General features: G+C 32.1%; 1 protein-coding gene across 3 annotated transcripts in view; it reads left to right on the top strand.

Annotated features, from left to right (window-relative positions):
* Zip102B (Zinc/iron regulated transporter-related protein 102B) overlaps positions 1-18,180 on the top strand; it is a 100,909-nt gene that overhangs the window by 12,459 nt on the left and 70,270 nt on the right. For 2 of the 3 annotated variants that reach the window (XM_035364429.2, XM_035364428.2), the window contains exon 3: positions 10,002-10,202. The exons of the other annotated variant lie outside the window; for it this stretch is intronic. In XM_035364429.2, the coding sequence (XP_035220320.1) occupies positions 10,002-10,202 (201 nt within the window). The remainder of the gene's footprint in view (positions 1-10,001; positions 10,203-18,180) is intronic. 3 annotated transcript variants of the gene reach the window in all.

Raw genomic sequence — 18,180 nt, 5'->3', positions numbered from 1 at the left:
TTAAGTCAGAAAATGAACTAAATAGTTCTTTAAAAGTATTAGGACTTAACTGGTGTATGAGTAAAAATATAATTTCTTTGAACATAGGTAACTTGTGCGAAACATTAAATAGTTGTAGAAAAACCACAAAAAGAAATATATTAAAGGTGACTGCTAATATTTTTGATCCAGTAGGTTTCTTGGCGCCATTTGTATTATGTGCAAAATTGATAATGCAAAACCTTTGACAGTTGGGTTTAGAATTTGACGACAAAGTTCCAACTGATTGTAAGCAGTTGTGGTCCGAGTGGAGTGGTGAAATCAAAAAGTTAAAGAAATTTGAAATTTCTCGAGAATATTTCCCCAGCAAATTGAATCAAAATAAAGACATCGAACTGCATTTATTTTGTGATGCATCTATTAAAGCGTACGGTTCAGCTGCATATTTTAGATCGGTTGAAGACAGGCAGGTAGCATTCATTATGGCAAAATTTAGAATTGCACCAATAAAACAAAAACTCACACTTCCAAGGTTAGAATTGTTAGGAGCATTAACCCCTTCGAACCGGGTAGCGAAAACGCGCGCTTATCGCTGAGTCCGGCAGTTTCTTATGCGAGCGTCTCTCCAGGGCCGGGGGCTTTTTTGCTACTAAGCCTAAATCCATGAAATTTCCGAAGTATCAACGCATTGTTTAATAATGCTCTATAGAGTATTTAAACAGCTTATGCTATATAAATATTTTTATATATATACTTTAATTACCTTATTTCTTGTTTAAATGCATATTTTACACATTTTATTTTAATTACTCACCATTTTATGAATTTTAACATTATACATCTGAAAACTAAATATATTACTTAAAATTCTCTTTTCGTATGAAAAATTTGAAAACAGGGATCTACACACAGTCCTACGTTACATTCCTTGCACTCGTAATAACTCATTTGCCGTTTTGGAGGATTTTTCCGGGAATGTGAACAAACGAAGCATCGTCGTCTCATTTTCTTATCAGTCTCTTCTGAACAAAGTTTTGGAAAATGTCTTTCAGTTAATCTTTCAGAATCAATATCTGAAATATTTTGCATCATTTCTGCTATTTCATGCTCTGTTAAACGTTTTCGACGCTTCGACATTACAACGGTAAAAACAAAGAATTCACGTGTAACAAGATCTAATCATTTTCTAAAAACTGAACTGCAAACCGAAATACCCAACGCTTTAGAGCAAATAAAACTTCTCTACTTACAGTAAACAACTACCACGTGCGAATAAAGTGCGATTTAAAGAGACGTCATAAATCACGCCATTCGGAAACATTTATTTCCCCGTTTGTTTATATAATCAAAAACACGTGTATGTGAGTCATGCTTTTCTCATTTCGAGTAGAAGGTCTAATTTACATGTATCTGAAACCATATGGACATACAGTGCCATCTTGTGGCAGAAATTATAGTTTGAAAAACGTTCCAAAGTACTGGCACAAATACGTGACAGCCGGTAGAGAATGGAACAATCCTCTGGCACGCCTGCGTGTCGGCCGGTAGGTAAGTGCATTCGTTGCTGGCACGTATACGTGACAGTCGGCGCGAAGGGGTTAACATTGGCAAGACTTGCTAAAAATTTAAAAGAGCTGTTTTCAATTCAGGCAGAAAATATTTATCTGTGGACTTACAGTATGATAGTTTTTCACTCGATTCGTAGTGTTCCTGAACGATGGAAAATGTTTGTAAAAAATTGAGTATCTGAAATACAGCAATTAACTTGCTCAAATAACTGGAGACATTGTAATGGGAAGTCCAATCCAGCGGACATTTTATCTCGAGGATGTTCAGCCGAATATTTGTTGTCTTCAAGATTATGGCAGTCTGTGCCAGACTGGTTAGTTGAATCAGTGAGTGCTTGGCCTAGTAAATTTATTGCGACAACGGAGTTTTCTGATGCTAAATTAGAGCGGAAAAAATGTATAAATGATACAACAATACTACTGTCTATTGCAGAAAAATATAATTCTCTGTTGAATTTTGAAAATTATAGTAAATTACTTAGAGCTATTAGTGTGACTGCATGGATATTTATATTTATTCACAATCTAAAAAATAAAACTGACAAGAAAACAGGACCCTTGATAGCAGAACTCTTTGCCGCAGAATTATATTTGATAAAAGAAGTTCAATATGAACATTTTTCTGATGAAATTAAAATAAATCTAATAAATTAGTTTAAAGTAATCTTTCTAATAAATTAGTTTAAAATTAGTTATTTTAAAGTCTGGACAGTTGATTTAAAAAAACTCAAACATTTATGAACTAAGTCCTTTTGAGGAAGGAGTTTTGTTAGTAGGGGAAGACTACAAAAATCAACTTTAAGTTTTCATGAAAAGCATCCTATAATTATTTCTTCAAAAACTCATTTTACAGATCTTATGGTACATGATGCACATGAATGAGTTCTTCATACAGGTGTAGTTAGTACTCTCATGTTCCTCCGTGAGAAATATTGGATAATTAAATCCAGACAAAATGTGAAACGTGTTATAAGAAACTTTGTACTGTGTCAGCATTATAACTCCCAACAGATGGGACAAGTCATAGCACCACTCTCCATTTAGAATTGAAAATGCAAATCCTTTTGATGTTATACGACTGGATTATGCAGGTCCACTTTTCGTGAAAAATGAAGTTACAAAGTATTATATCCTCTTATTTACCTGCACAGTAACTAGAGGCATTCATCTCAAACTAACAAAAGATCTCACAACTAAATCTTTCCTACTTGCTTTCCGTCGATTCATATCAAGAAGAGGGTTGTGCTCTTTAATATACTCGGATAATGCACGTACATTCAAAGCAGCTGATGCAGAGCTCAGAAAGATGTGGCAGGTATTAAGCCATCCAGATGTAAAGAATTATTATGCAGCAAAATGCATTCATTGGAGGTATATCATTAAAAGAGGAGCCAGGTGGGGCGGATTTTACGAGAGACTTGTGCGATCCGTCAAAACAATATTAAGAAAAATTCTTGTTAGAACATCACTGCTACTTGAAGAATTGGAACTGTACTGACTGAAATGTATAAGTGTATTTAAAATGTAATTTAATTCTGAAGAAAAAAAAGACAGGTTTTTGTAATATTTCTAGTATTTTATTTGAATTATGATAATCTTGATTTTGAAATCATTTGTTTTATATTATCTTGAGTTATATAAATTCTTGATTTAAATCCTGATGCTTGAACAGGAATGTTATAACAATAATCCTTGATGAATGAAAATTTACTTGATATTCTTGAAACATATCATAAGTTTTACATGTTCTTGATATTTATGTGACATTTCTTGATTACAAAAACTTGAATTAGTATTGAAATGCATAATGATTCTAGAAAATAATTCTTGAAAATGTTCGTGTAACACTGATAATTTTGATTATTCTGAACTACTGTTCAGCCGGCCCAGTGTGTAAGAAATTTTATGTGGAAATGTATTTTAATTGCCAAAGAGGGCATAAATCTTTCATGATGTATACTTCTTGTTCTTGGTTCTGGCAGTGCCAGTTGAATGTGTGTTGGACGTGAATAAACTTGGCAGTTTTGAAACTTGATTCGTAGTGTTCATTTACCTTGGTTATTCGTGCAATTTGAATTAGTGTCTTGAACCAGGATAACCTTGAAAATCTTGACGGTTATTATAATATTTTATACATATGTTTGCTGGATTGCTTTATCATTGAGGATTCTCACTCATTGTAATTTTGCAGTACAGTCAAAAGTCTTTAATCCAGACTCGTCGGGACTTTGGCGGTTCCGCATTATTGGTTTTTCCGGATTATAGATCATCAGTTTAAATCTGGTAAAATGGCATGCAGAAATTATAAAATTAAAAATATGAAACCATAATTTATGATATAAAGAGCAATTATGATCTAAATGGTATCAAAATGTACCAAAAAAAAGCTTAATATTTATTTGTTTACTTTATTAAACATTTCTTTCAACGCGTGCATGCGTAAAGCATACATTACGCATAGTCGAAATTAGAAAATTGCAACTAGAAAACTATTTGTGATGTGTATTTGTGATATTTGTAATGAAGGGGAATTTGATTTAAATCATATCAAAGGTGGAGTAAATTGAGATGAAATTGATAAACAGATTTCGGAATGGTTAGAGAAACAAAGGATATACCTTTATCCATTTTTTGCAGCAAGTCCACTTTTTGTTTGATGGACATCGAAACATGCTTTCGCTTTGTAGATCCTTCGGCAGCTCCAGAATCGGAAATTCATTTTGACGTAATCGAAAGTTCAAGCTTAAAACGCATAATGCGTTTACGCATGTGCAGAAAGTTTGTAGCTTTGAGGTCTGGATTATGGACGTCTGGATTAAAGACTTTTGACTGTATTTATAATTGGCATTTTATAGCTTTGTGACCTAAAGATTATAGTTATGAAACTTTTTTTTAAAGCTTAACTGCAAAGTAAATATCTTAATCACAATCTGCAATTCATTTTTGATCTTGAACAGTGCATTCTAAAGAGCTATCCTGTTATATGTCACTTTCAACTTCATCTGTCTCAAGCTGTTAAAATGTGAGCTTAAAATCTTAGTTTGCTGGTCTAACCTTACTGTCATTCTTCTTTGAAAATCTTTTGAGCGAATATTGGTAAAAATATATTCACGGGTGCCCCTTAGCGCGAATTGGTGGTTTTGGGCGACACATGGTTACCGAGTTTGTGCAATTCTTTGACTTGTTATTTTGGCTTCGTGGAGTGGTGATTTTTGCACCAAAAGTTTCCGCTACACAAAGACAAAATAACAAGTTAAAGAATTGCACAAATTCAGTATTCAGGTAACACATCGACCTATTTTCACAAAAAAAAATCATGGCACAAACTTGGCTTTGCGCACTCCCTTGACTTTATCCATATACACATCGACCTATTTTCACTTTAAAATAAATCAGAAAATTGCACAAACTTGCCATTGCACACTCCCGTGACTTTGTCCATGTATTCATTGATCTATTTTCACTCAAAAAGTCAAAGGAGCACTTAGTTCTACATTAGAGCCAAACAAAAAATACATAATCTCAATAAATTACATTTTAAATCAAACAATATGATAACATAAAAAAGTAAATTCATCGTATGCATCTAAGCACTACACAAAGCAAATATCCACTTACCTTATTTAGAAATTTCTGAGTTCTTCAGAAATTCCTTAATAGCTAGCAGCCAAAACTTCCTAAAATTATCTGAACTAGAATCCATATAACGGCATCACCACATAAATTCACAAAAATAAGAGTAAAAAATATCTTCTCTGTAGTGCCACTATCCTCAAATGTTCAACCATATGCATTTCTTTCCGACAAATATTACACTTATAATGGCTACTAAGTAAACCTTCATTAACACACCACTCAATTAACGTGCTTTTCCCTTTTCATCCCAAATCGTACAGAAACTTCCAAATTAATCTTACCACATTCAGCCATTCTACCATCTGAACCACAAGTAATGTACTTCCTAATCAACACACACCACAAACCCTTACAAATCTTTTTCATGTCATTCAAAATTTACTGCAATTGCACAGCCAATTATGTCATAATAGGGTTTTCATAACATTAAACTACTCAGGTTACCATAAATGAAACAAAAACTTGGCGATAAATGAAGCAACAACTTCGCAATAGTACAAGGGGCACCTTTCAATCTACTCTAACCCAAATATTTAAAGCAAGCTTGTAAACTCTCTGACAACTCTAGTAAAACCTATGGCTAACTCTTATTACTCTATAGAGAGGTAAAAAAAAAAGTGGCAAAGGAAAAGGCCCGATGAGTATGAAGAGAAAAATTATTTGTGCAGATTAATTCATCACCGAAGTGAGCGCTGATTCAGAAGAAAACTTGATGCTTTGAAGTTGGTATAAATCAGTGTTCTCGAATTAGCAGGCTGCATGCAGCCCACAAATTCACTTCAGTTACGTATTTATTGTTAATACCATACTTATAGATTTAGTATAAATTCATTGCACAGTGGACTGTAATATATTAAATAATTTTTAAATCTATTGTAATTTAATTTTAGAAGCATCAACAATTTTCAATAAGCATAAAATAAGCTATTAGTGCATGCTTTTAAGTAATAATGATATGTATGGATATGTAATTTCAAAACAATTAATTCTTCTGTGATACTTAAATATGAATGCGTAATTTTAGTGACATCAGTAAAATAAGTATTATATGCAGGTATAATATTATTAATTAACAATACTTTAACAATAAAGAAATGGTGGTAGAAGTTTTTTTTTTTTTTTTTTTTTTTTTTTGAAAAACCTCTATCTGTTAATTAACCAAAAATAAAAATTGAAGAAAATGATAGCTTCTGGATAAAGTAGCAAAACATCTAAAATTAATTTTGGTGTTTAAGGAAAAAAATAATTCCATGAAAGATGAATAGGATTTAGATAGAAAACATGAATTTCACCAGAAATTCAAAAAATCAGATTCCATGAAGAAAGTTTAACTTTTTAAGAATTTATAAGAAAGCTTTTAAGTTTATTGAAGTACTTATATGAATTAACATAAAATCTCTTAGTCAGTAGCTGGATATCCACCTTGTAAAGAACCACATTATTAGGCCACCTAATACCCGTGATGATTCTTACAGCACTGAGCTTCACTCTCTCCAGTTTTTTTTTTTTTTTTTCAAGTTAGGGGGAAATGCTGCTTGAAAAATTTTGAAACAATATTGAAGGACAGGATGGGCCAGTATAATACAGTACAAAGTCCGAGATCTGGATTCGTCGGGACTTCTGCGATTCTAGATTTTTTCCAGATATTAGATCATCAGTTTAAATCTAGTAAGATGGCATGTAGAAATTATAAATTTAAAGATATGAAATCACGATGTATTAAATAATGAAGCGTTTATGATCTAAAGGCTATTAAAATTTACAAAAGCTTTATATTTATTTATTTACCTTAAACATTTCTTTCAATATGAGTTGTTTAAGTTGCTTCATTTTTTGTGCTAATACTACTTTCTCTTTAATTCTGTAGACAGACATAATTTCTTGTTTAGTTACATAGAAGTCCTGTAATTGGTGTGTCAAGAATTCCAACTAATTTGTCAGTCGAAATTTTTACATTTTCAGTAACCTCTCTGTCACATTCTTCACTATCAGTAGTGGTATTTTCTGGATCTAGAACCATACAATAGATTTCGCCATCTGTTAATTGATTGATGATTGAGGAGCATTGTCATCATAATGAAAAAGTTCTTTTATATCATCTTCATTTATTACCTCTTCTCCACATTTCTTTACAAAATCCGTTAAATGGAAAATTTCACCTTTGGTTTTCGATATCCGAAAACCTTTAAAATTCGCGGCTGCCATCGTAAAATTCAGCTATCATTCACTTTACATATTTGGCAATGTATCTTGAGATTGGCAACTAAAGACAAGTTGTTCCGCTAAATTTTATATTGCTTCTATCGCACACTGAGACAGTTATGCCCGAATTGTGTTAGTTTAGTTATTTATTATACTTACGTCTATTTCTTGCACATGCTTAAGGCCTGAATAAATAAATTCCCACATATACTTAAGGATTATGGAGAGCCGGCGTTAGATATCTTACTGCCTGATGCAGTCTCTGCGGGTTCTGAATTCTGCTGCCAAGCGTCTTCCTTTGTCTTCCCTAAATTCTGCCTTACGAGCCCTGGGTCTGGGTTTATGTGAATAAAAAACTAGTTATTCTTAATTCAAAGAGCACTAAATGTAATCTTTTAGCCTAAGAGTATCATTAACAAAATCCATTCTTAGTACAATCAAAAGTCGTTAATTCGGACACCCATAATCCGGAATGATCTATAATCCGGACCTCAAAGCTACAAACTTTCTGCGCATGCGTCGCGTTCACGCATGCGCACAGGCATTTACTAGAGCGCGTAAGACCCTTACGGCTGTGAATATGTTTGTGCGCATGCGCGTTTAATGTGTAACGGAGTTATACGCTAAGCTAAAGTTATCTAATTCAGTTAATGTTGCAGATTGCGTTGTTCCTTAATCTTCGAAATGGATCCGGCTTATTATTTTTTGCAGACTGTTAGAGCAATTTTATAAAAGTATGCTTGAACTTTCGATTATGTCAAATAGAATTTCCGATATATATTTACTACAAAGCGAAAGTATGTTTTGAAATCCGAAATCTGTTTATCAATTTCACGCTGCTCTGCGGCAGAGGGGGGGGGCAGAAACGTCATTATTAGATTATGATAGTTTAGAAAGATTATGTCAAATAGAATTTCAGGGCAGATGTTTTTATTTTATTTGGTTTATAATTCCGTACTAAGTGTAGTATTTCATTTCGATGTACTCCGTCTTTGATATGATTTAAATCAAGTTCCTCGTCATTATAATTCGCTTCCGATAGTGAAGAAAGTGACCCAAAGGTTATTCAAAACGAAAACATTTCGATTGACAAATTAGTCCGTATTCTCAACACAGCAATTATAGAACTTGAACAGCGGAACTTTGTAACTAAACAAGAAATTATGTCTGTTTAATAGAATTAAAGAGAAAGTATTATCACATGAAACGAAGCAACTTACATTGAAAGAAATGTTTAATAAAGTAAACAAATAAATATTAAGCTTTTTCTTTTTGTAAATTTTGATACCCTTTAGATCATAATTGTTCTTTATTTTATAAATTACGGTTTCATATTTTTAATTTTGTAATTTCTGCATGCCATCTTACCAGATTTAAACTGATGATCTATAATCCGGAATCGCCAAAGTCCCGACGAGTCCGGATTAACGACTTTTGACTGTATATGGAAAGAAATTGTTCCTCGTCGGCATTTCTTAGCACATTTAACGTAAATCTGTAATCATCGCCAAGTATTATGTCAACATAAAAGGTTACCATATGCTTCATTATTCACGTTATTCAATTACTAACATTAAAAAAAAGTTTACACATCGCTAGTCAAACTCATTACTCAAATTGTCTTGTGTTGATAAACATGTGGTGATGAAAGCAAAATATAATAAATAATGATTGGCCAGCTTGGCATCAGAGATATAAAATATTAGTAAGTGTAAATTCAATGATGTATCTATGTAGAATGTTTCAGTTTCAGATGCAAGCCAAGCAGGCAATTTGGCAGCTACAGAGCCAAATTACTGATGACACAAATTTATGCAAAACTGATTGTTTTTTCATTGAGGTATTTTATTTAGTATCAAAGAATCGGGACTCTCCACATGTTTTATTATGCATGGAGAAGGATAAAATGCACACACGTAAAGCATACAAAAAAAATGTTCTTCGTGGTCTTGAGGTGCGGATTTTAGATCATTCCGCATATTGGACGTCCGGATCCCGGACTTTGTACTGTATAAGTAATTCTAAAAGTAGAGACATCTGAATCCCAATCTCTGCCTGAAACATATTTTAAGTTTCTAAGTCTCTTTTTTGCTTTATCGGCTAATTTCTCAATATGTTTGGCATGATTCACTTCAGGATCCAAAGTGAGATATGTAGGATATTTATAACAATCCATGTGCTCTGGGAAATTTTAGTTACATATTGCTTTACATGTGATAATTTCTCTCACTATGTGAGATTTAAAATTTCTTTCTTTTTGTATTTTATACTGAATATAATAGATGTATGGAAATTCTGTTTTTTTATTATTATTATTAGCCTTTATGTATTTAATTAGCATTGTTTTTTGATAAAATTCTGAGAGATATAATTTATACATAATTTACCATCTTGTTTTGTCATCATGCTTTAAACTAACATTTATTGTTAGGATTTCTTGTGATATATTTCTATTTCTATTTTTGCTGTACAAATTATTATTTCTAAGAGAAGCATAATTTATCTGTGGTTGATGAGTTAAAATAGTGAAAAGACATAAATTATTATGTAAATTTTCTGTTTGTGAAAAGTGTTGATTCCAGCTTTTATAATATAAAGTGCCACTTTTTTCTGTAGAACAATTGGATGCATTAAAACACTTTCATAACAATGAAGTAACAGCTAAAGAAGTTAATGTGGCTCCTATCCATACTGCTCATGGATCAGGAGATATTATTGAACCACATTCTGTCATCGGAGTTGCTTTGGTTTTGGGTTTCATTTTTATGTTACTGATAGATCAAATAAGTTCATCGCATGGAAGAAAACAAGCACCTGGTAAGTTATATTTTAAAAACTTTTCAGTGTGTTTAATATAAAAGTTTGAATTTTTGTACATTTCAAAACTCATAAAATTAGATCTTTACTCAAATCCATTCTCCAACAACTAATAGTTATTTTAAAAAGGGGATCATGAATATGACTGGCAATATATTGATTTGTTAAACAATGAATTAGCAGGTCAGAGTATTTGAGTATTTTTACTTTTAAACAGACTTTAGATACAAATGAGGTATCATATCGTATATAAGAGAATTTAGACTCAGAGTGAGTATAGAATTTTGATTAATTACTTTTCGCTTTTGTGGCATTTTTTTATATAGGTGCTTCTAAATGATGTCAACAATGTATATTTGTTTTGTTTGTTTATGATAGGATCTTAAACATATCCATATAATATTCATGCATAAATGTATAATTGTTTAGAAATAAATATAAACTCTGAAGTGATAAAAGTATTTTTTATTACTTGGCTACATCATCAAATTTTTCTAGAGAGCTGTATAATAGAGAAATGGTGGCAGGATCGTTTTCAGAGCTAAGATTTTTCTCGTTATAATTGAAAAATTGTAATAATTATTCTGTTTGAAAGAGTTAGTGTTAATATTTTACGTGTGCTACATTTCTAGGTAGCAGTTTGTTTCGGAGGTTAATGTATTTTGTTATTGTCTATATATGAAACTTCAAAATTTGATCTGACAACTAAATTATTATGTATAAATATTTTGCTCGAATTCTTTTTATCTCATATATTGATAATTTTAGCACAGTGGGGTGATTAATAATAAATATCACCTATCGTTTCTTATTTTTCTTTTAAAGTAAAAGGAGAAAATGTACTTAAGTTCTTGAACTCAAAAAGAAGCAGTATCTATTAGGATAAAAGTGAGATTATGTAGTCAGTAGAATGAGAAGAAATTTTATGAAAAAATTATTCTTATATATTTCTAAAAGTATTATCATTTTTATTACACGCAAACACTGTTGAATATACCTTATAATGAAGCACACTATACTATAATGAACAAACTTTTTGGTTCTATCTAGTTGCTTATACATTTAATGAAATTTTTTACAACTGTAGTGAACAAAAATTAGATATGAAGAATTTAGTGATTATCTTTGACTAAAACTTTTCTTTTTTTCATATTTTTCATAATTTTTTCCAGAATTTCTGCAAGTTTCAGAGAAAAATTACTAATCCTTAAAATCATCCATGTGCAGGATTTTAAGATTTTGTTCATGTTAGAATAGCAGAAAACAGTTTTATACTACTCTCCTTTATAACATCAGCCTCACCTTTTTCTGTTTTTTTAAATAAAAGCTATTTAAAGGAGATGTAACATGTGGATGTTCTTGGAACATCAAGACCCACAACAAGCATATCTTAGGTTATCTTAGATATTGTATCCATATGGTGTTTGTTCACTACAATTGAGTCAAAGAATTTGAATGGGTTCTGTTGCGGAGTTCTGTTCAAGACTGATGCTGTAATGGAAATTTTGCAATTTAGGGAAGAACTAGTTAATACATTTTTGTGAGATTGGGGGCTATACAGGTGTTTGTCTGTTAGGGAATGAAAAAGTTTTATCCTTATTTTGTTTTGTTTCAGGATTTAAAATACTGCCAGTGTTCTGTTTTCTCAGTGGGAAGGTTTTACATTCTTTAGATCTTTTGCAAAATTTGTGATTCTGTCTTTCTTGAAGATTTAGAATGTTCTTCATTAGGGCTATTCCACTTTTGTTTTGCAACCATGCGTATCTTGGGGGGGGGGGGAATGAATGTGTTCTCATTAGACATATTATAGATTAAAGATGAAATTTATTTTCACATATTCTCTTAATTAACTTTTACATTTAGCTTTGTACTGGAAAATTTTTTGTAGTTAAACATTTATCCTATGACATTCTGTGTTGAGTATTTTCAAAAATACAGAACCAGATGTAGCCAAATCTGTATCTGCTGGGAATATAGTTTATACAAGTCTATAGTTGGTATCACATGGAAAAACTGAAACTTGATAATTTCTATTTGAAAAAAAAAAAAAAAAAAAAATGGGTGAAGAGGAAAAATTTAAAAAAGCCATGCAGAAACATGTTGAAGAAGTACTGCTGTTATAGTTCACCATTCAGAAAAGCTAAAACCATTAACTAGATAAATACTGCTTATAAGTGTATATTTTACGTGGAAATATGTAACTGAAGGGGCAGATCTAAACCATGATTTTAATTGTTAAGTTATGTATTGTGTAAACTTATGAATATATGGTGAAACTGAAAAACTACTGAAAAGAAATATACATGTTGCACATAGTACACTACAAAGTCTGTGATCTGGAGTCCATTATCCAGAATGATCTATAATCCAGACCTAAAAGCCACAAACTTTTTTTTTGGTATGCTTTACGCATGCGCGTTGAGAGTATGCAGCTCCAGATACATTAAAAAATGCTTGGCATAATTTATGGCCAGCTGCCACATTTCATTGTGAGAACGAAGATGATAGCCGCGAATTTGAAGGTTTTCGGACATCACAAACTAAATGTGAAATTGTCTAGTTATTGGATTTTCTAAAGAAATGTGGAGAAGCGGTAATAAATGAAGATAATATAACAGAAGTTTTTCATTGCGTTGACAATGCCCCAATCGTCAATCAGTTAACTGACGGCGAAATCTGTAGTATGGTTCTAGATCCAGAAAATACCACTTCTGATAGGTGGACCTTTGTAACTGAACAAGAAAAAAATGTCTGTTTTTAGAATTAAAGAGAAAATATTAGCACAAAAAATGAATCAAATTAAACAACTTATATTGAAAGAAATGCTTAATTAAGTAAACAAATAAAAGATTTTTTTTCTAAATTTTGATAACCTTTATATCATAATTGCTCTTTGTTTCATATTTTTAAATGTATAATTTCTGCATGCCATCTTAAAAGATTTAAATTCATGATCTATAATCCGGAATCGCCGAAGTCCCGGTGAGTCCAGATTACGGACTTTGTACTGTAATAATTATACTTAAATGTCAATATGATGTTTTTTTAAATAAGATTATTATTTTTTTTGGGGGGGGGGAGATGTGACAGTGCTAATCAGTCTCGTTTGTGATTCCTTAATTTTTATGCTATTTTGTGTGATAATCTTTTTTTTTTTTTTTTTTTTTTTTTTTTTTTTTTTTTTTCCTGTATAAGATTGGATACAGCAAATCAAACATTTTGTCCTTTGAAGTTCATTCTTATAGGGTCCATTTGTAAAAACTGAAAGTTTAATATTGATATATGTTGAAATTGAATTTGATTAATCTTTAATTAATGTTAGCTTGAATCTGAATTAAAGCTTTAGTGAACGGTTCCTTTTTAAAGACACTTTTATTTTGAAGTGTGTAATCTGATATCTTAAAAATACTTTGCATGTTTTAGGTGTTAAACTAAAATGATGAAAACAATACTATTTATTTTAATGTTGCATTCTTGCAAACTATGGGTTCATGGGTATCTCTTTAAATTATCACTCCATGAGAAGGAAACAATTGAAACAATTGATGTTAATAACACATAGCAAAGTAAATAATTATATTTAAAAGTCTTTAATCCGGACTCGTTGGGACTTTGAAGATTCCGGATTATCGGATTTTCCGGATTATAGATCATCAATTTAAATCTGGTAAGATGGCATGTAGAAATTATAAAATTAAAAATATGATACCGTAATTTATGAAATAAAGAGCAATTATGATATAAAGGCTATCAAAATTTACAAAAAAAAAGCTTAATATCTATTTGTTTACTTTATTAAACATTTCTTTCAATGCACGCATGTGTAAAGCATGCATTACGCGTAATCAAAATTAGAAAATTGCAACCAGAAAACTATTTGATGTGTACTCGTGATATTTATAATGATGATGAATTTGATTTAAATCATATCAAAGATGGAATACATAGAGATGAAATATTACATTTAGTAAGGAATTATAAGCCAAATAAAATAAAAACATCTGCCCTGAAGATAAGGATAGTGCTGACAGATCAACTTCCAGTTCATTGCGCGCTGCGTCGTCCCCCCCCCCCCAGATCAGCGTGAAATTCATAAACAGATTTCGGAATAGTTAGAGAAACAAAGGATATGCCTTTATCCATTTTTTGCAGCAATTCCACTTTTTGTTTAACGGACATCAAAACATGCTTTTGCTTTGTAGATCCTTTGGCAGCTCCAGAATCAGAAATTCTTTTTGACATAATCGAAATTTCAACCTTACTTTTATAAAATTGCTCTAACAGTCTGCAAAAAATAATAAGCCGGATCCAATTAGATTAAGGAACAACACAATCCGCAACATTAACTGAAATAGATAATTTTAGCTTAACTTATACCGTCCATTATACATTAAATGCGCATACGTAAACGTATTATGCGCATGCGTAAGTGTATTATGCATATGCATAAACATATTATGTGCATGCGCAGTAAGTTTTTAGCTTTGAGGTCTGGATTATAGATCATTTTGGATGATGGAAGTCCGGATTAAAGATTTTTGACTGTATAAATAACTGAAGAATGCAGATAAAGTAAACCCTCTTTAACACATGAAATATATTACAGATATCTTACACAAAGTAAACACTGAACTCAACTAACGCTTTGGACTGCTTTTTGAATTAACTCAGAATTTATTGATTGCTGGTTGTCAGAGCAGCATTTGTATAGTACTGTCTAGCATTCTGGAAGGAATTTCTCTTAGAGCTTCAAAAATATGCTTTTCCAAAAGTTGCCAAGTTGCCGAGAAATTCCCATGTATTGCCAAGGCTGTTGAAAAGATTTTTTGCCCATATCAATAAGTTCTGCTCAAGATATTTCACAATTTAAATGTTTTTGTATTTAGAATCTCAAGATCTACAATTCTACATAAGAAATATACGCCTGCGTACAGATTACCTAGCCACAAATTTAATTAGACAAAAATAAACCTCAAAACCATTATATAAAGTGCAACAAATAAATTTTAAAAAATACAAAATGTCATAAATATGAAATCAGATATTTACAGTAATTATAATATAACCCCCTCCTCAAGAACTGCACATGTCAGGCAGTGCAGTTCTCGAGACCTGGGACAACTAACCCTCATTTCCATAGTAAGATGAGAGTCTGTCGTACTGCTTTAAACTTAGTTCTTTATATATTCACCTCCATGTTGTGTAGTTTCTTGATGACACAGAATGGCCTTTTTCAGGAAGTCAGAAGCTTGCGTTAAATCCTTCAACACCACTTGGGACTGCATAATTAGATTTTACCTGTTTCTTATAGTTTCCTCGCTGTGAAAATTGGCATTATATTTCTGGTTGCGGAGACTTAGCCGATGGGACACTTAACCGACAAGCCGACAATGAGTCTGGCTCTTCCCAGTGTTTTCAGATTTCTAATGCTTTCACATTTCATTACTACTATGCTCAACTAATCATGCTACATTCATTCCCGTATAAAGTCATTTTTCTCCTCCCACTAATTGTTGACTAACCAAAAACACTTGCTAATCTCACATGACTTCAAGCTCATCCTCCGCATCTTGACTTGGAAGAATTTTTTCTTACTCAATGATAATTATTTATCAACTATGGAGTGAACTTTCATTTTTTGGTTTTCTCTTGCTTCGTGCGTGACGCATGTTGTCATGCGTCTTTGATTTTTAAAACCAAGCAAAAGTTACGTGTTCAAACCTTAATATACTTGAGTAGAAACTCTTAGTAGGTAAGACCAGCAAGTAACATAAAAGTTACGATTTTGACTAATGGAATTTCCTTTCAATGTCAGGAAGTAGAGTGATTTGCCCTACTCCTCGCCACACCGGAACTACTTTTTTTTCTAAAATGCTATTTCACCCTCAAAATGCTATTGAACAGGTTAGGCATCACATATTTATTAATCTGGGATAGGGCTCTGGCATGGGAATTCGTACTTTGGGGCCTGCAGCCCACCTAACAGAAGTAGGTTTGGTTTATGTAATTACAGCAAAGCTAGAGGGCAATCTGTCTAAGGGGAGGGATACCTTCATGGAGGACGTTCTAAGGAAAAGTGGTTCGTATACTTGTTACACATGGGGAAAACCACGAAAACACCCATGCAGCCTGTCCATTCGCAGGATTCGAATTTCGAACTGAACTGCCAGTGTTCAGTGACTTTACCGCTCGGCTGCTGCTGATCCTAACAGAAATGGACTGACCATTTTACTTAATATATAACCAATCTCTTCCATTGAAAATTGCCTTTTTAGGCTATAAATGCATTCAGAAAAATGGGCACCAAAAATTTTCCCATTACCATGTAGCTAAACCAAAAACAAAAAAGAGAAGGAATGAAAGAGGAAAAAAAATAAAATTGATGAAAAATGAAATGAAAATTTATACATTTATAACAGATATTAAGAAAAGTTACATTTTATAAGAAAAACATTAATATAACATATTATATTGAAAATTGCACATCGCAACTTTCAAAACAGAGTACATAATATTGTCTAGTTACATGACTGATCTAGTTAAATCTAACATCAATAGATGGCACCACATTACGGTGACTTTTCAGGATGTCTCGCTTCACTTTGCTCTGCCATGCTTGATTGTGGCCTCTCCTTCTGCAGCTTTCTCTGCTTTCTCTTTGGAGATTTTCCCACGTCTGGAATTTCATATCAGCAACATTTTCGATATATGAAGAGTGAAAAATGTAGTTTTTGCAGAAATGTATTCAGTTATGAATAAAACAAAATCCTTAAAGAATATTTTACTTCTAAATTAAACATAATGCACCAGTTTAGTGCTATAAACATTAACCTAAATAAGTATTTTAAGCGAGAGACGTGGTCAATAAAATGTTACAGAATTTTTATTTTAAGAATGGTGGCAAGAACAGCTCATTATAGAGGTCACAAATAATTTATACCTTTGCTTGTCTTAAAAATTCATTTTTTTTTAATTGTTCCTAATGACAAAATAATATATATTTCGAATCTAACCCTTCACGACCATATGTTTCTGTAAAAAATATAATTCAAGAATAACAATAATTTTTATTGCTGTATTCTGATTTTTCATGACAGGGAAAGGAAATTTCATTAGTGGGAGGAGCAAAACAATTTTGTTGGGGAAAGAATGTAACATGATGTCTTGAGTAATATAGTAATGAAACGTAAAGGTATTAGAAATTTGAAAGCATTTGGAAGAGTGAGATTGGAAAATTAATATCATTAAGTAAACAAGAAAAATTATTAATGATGTGAAAGTGTTCAAAGGAAACCCAGTTAATTAAATGAAGAAGCTTTACGGATAATTCTGGAAGATCCCATATTCAAATATAATTAAGTGACCGTAGTACTTAGCTAAAAAACTTCTTTTATCCTTTCGAAATTTCAGTAATTAAAAGCACATATGAGATCTTTAAGAATCAAAATATGAATTTTACTGATAGGTCAAAAAATAACTTAAATATTGAACTTATGGATAAGTCAAGAAATTTTGTAATTCATAGTAAGTTTAAATAATTATTGAGTACATGTCAGCTAAACGTCACTGTCAGATGAGTGCCCTGTTGACTAAATGTCTTGACAGTTAAGTGTCCCGTAGCTAAATATCCTAATATCTAACTCTCTATGTCGGCCAAATGTCCTGTCGGTTAACTGTCCGTGTTGGCTAAGTGTCCATGTCGGCTAAGTGTCCTGTCAGCTAAGTGTACTGTCAGCTAAGTGTCCTTGTTGGCTAAATGTCCTGAGGCCCAACTGGTGTCTGTTAAGTGTCCTGTTGGCTAAGTGTCACGGACCCTTATATTTCATCTTCATCCTCCTAATCACTGTGTTGATTATACCTTTAAAGAACCAATGAACGCCTTCTAAATAAATCTGCAAATCTTCCAGGTATTCTGCAGGAAGAGTTGCCATGTCCAGCAGTTCTCCAAAAAGCAGGTCTCATGTCAGTCGAAGATCAC

Source organism: Stegodyphus dumicola, chromosome 5 (genome assembly GCF_044657685.1).
Source record: "Stegodyphus dumicola isolate Sdum_Otavi_A_Nest chromosome 5, ASM4465768v1".
NCBI classification, from domain to species: Eukaryota; Metazoa; Arthropoda; class Arachnida; order Araneae; family Eresidae; genus Stegodyphus; species Stegodyphus dumicola.
The sequence above is the reverse complement of the archived record's forward strand: the minus strand, read 5'-3'. Positions and strand labels throughout refer to the sequence as shown.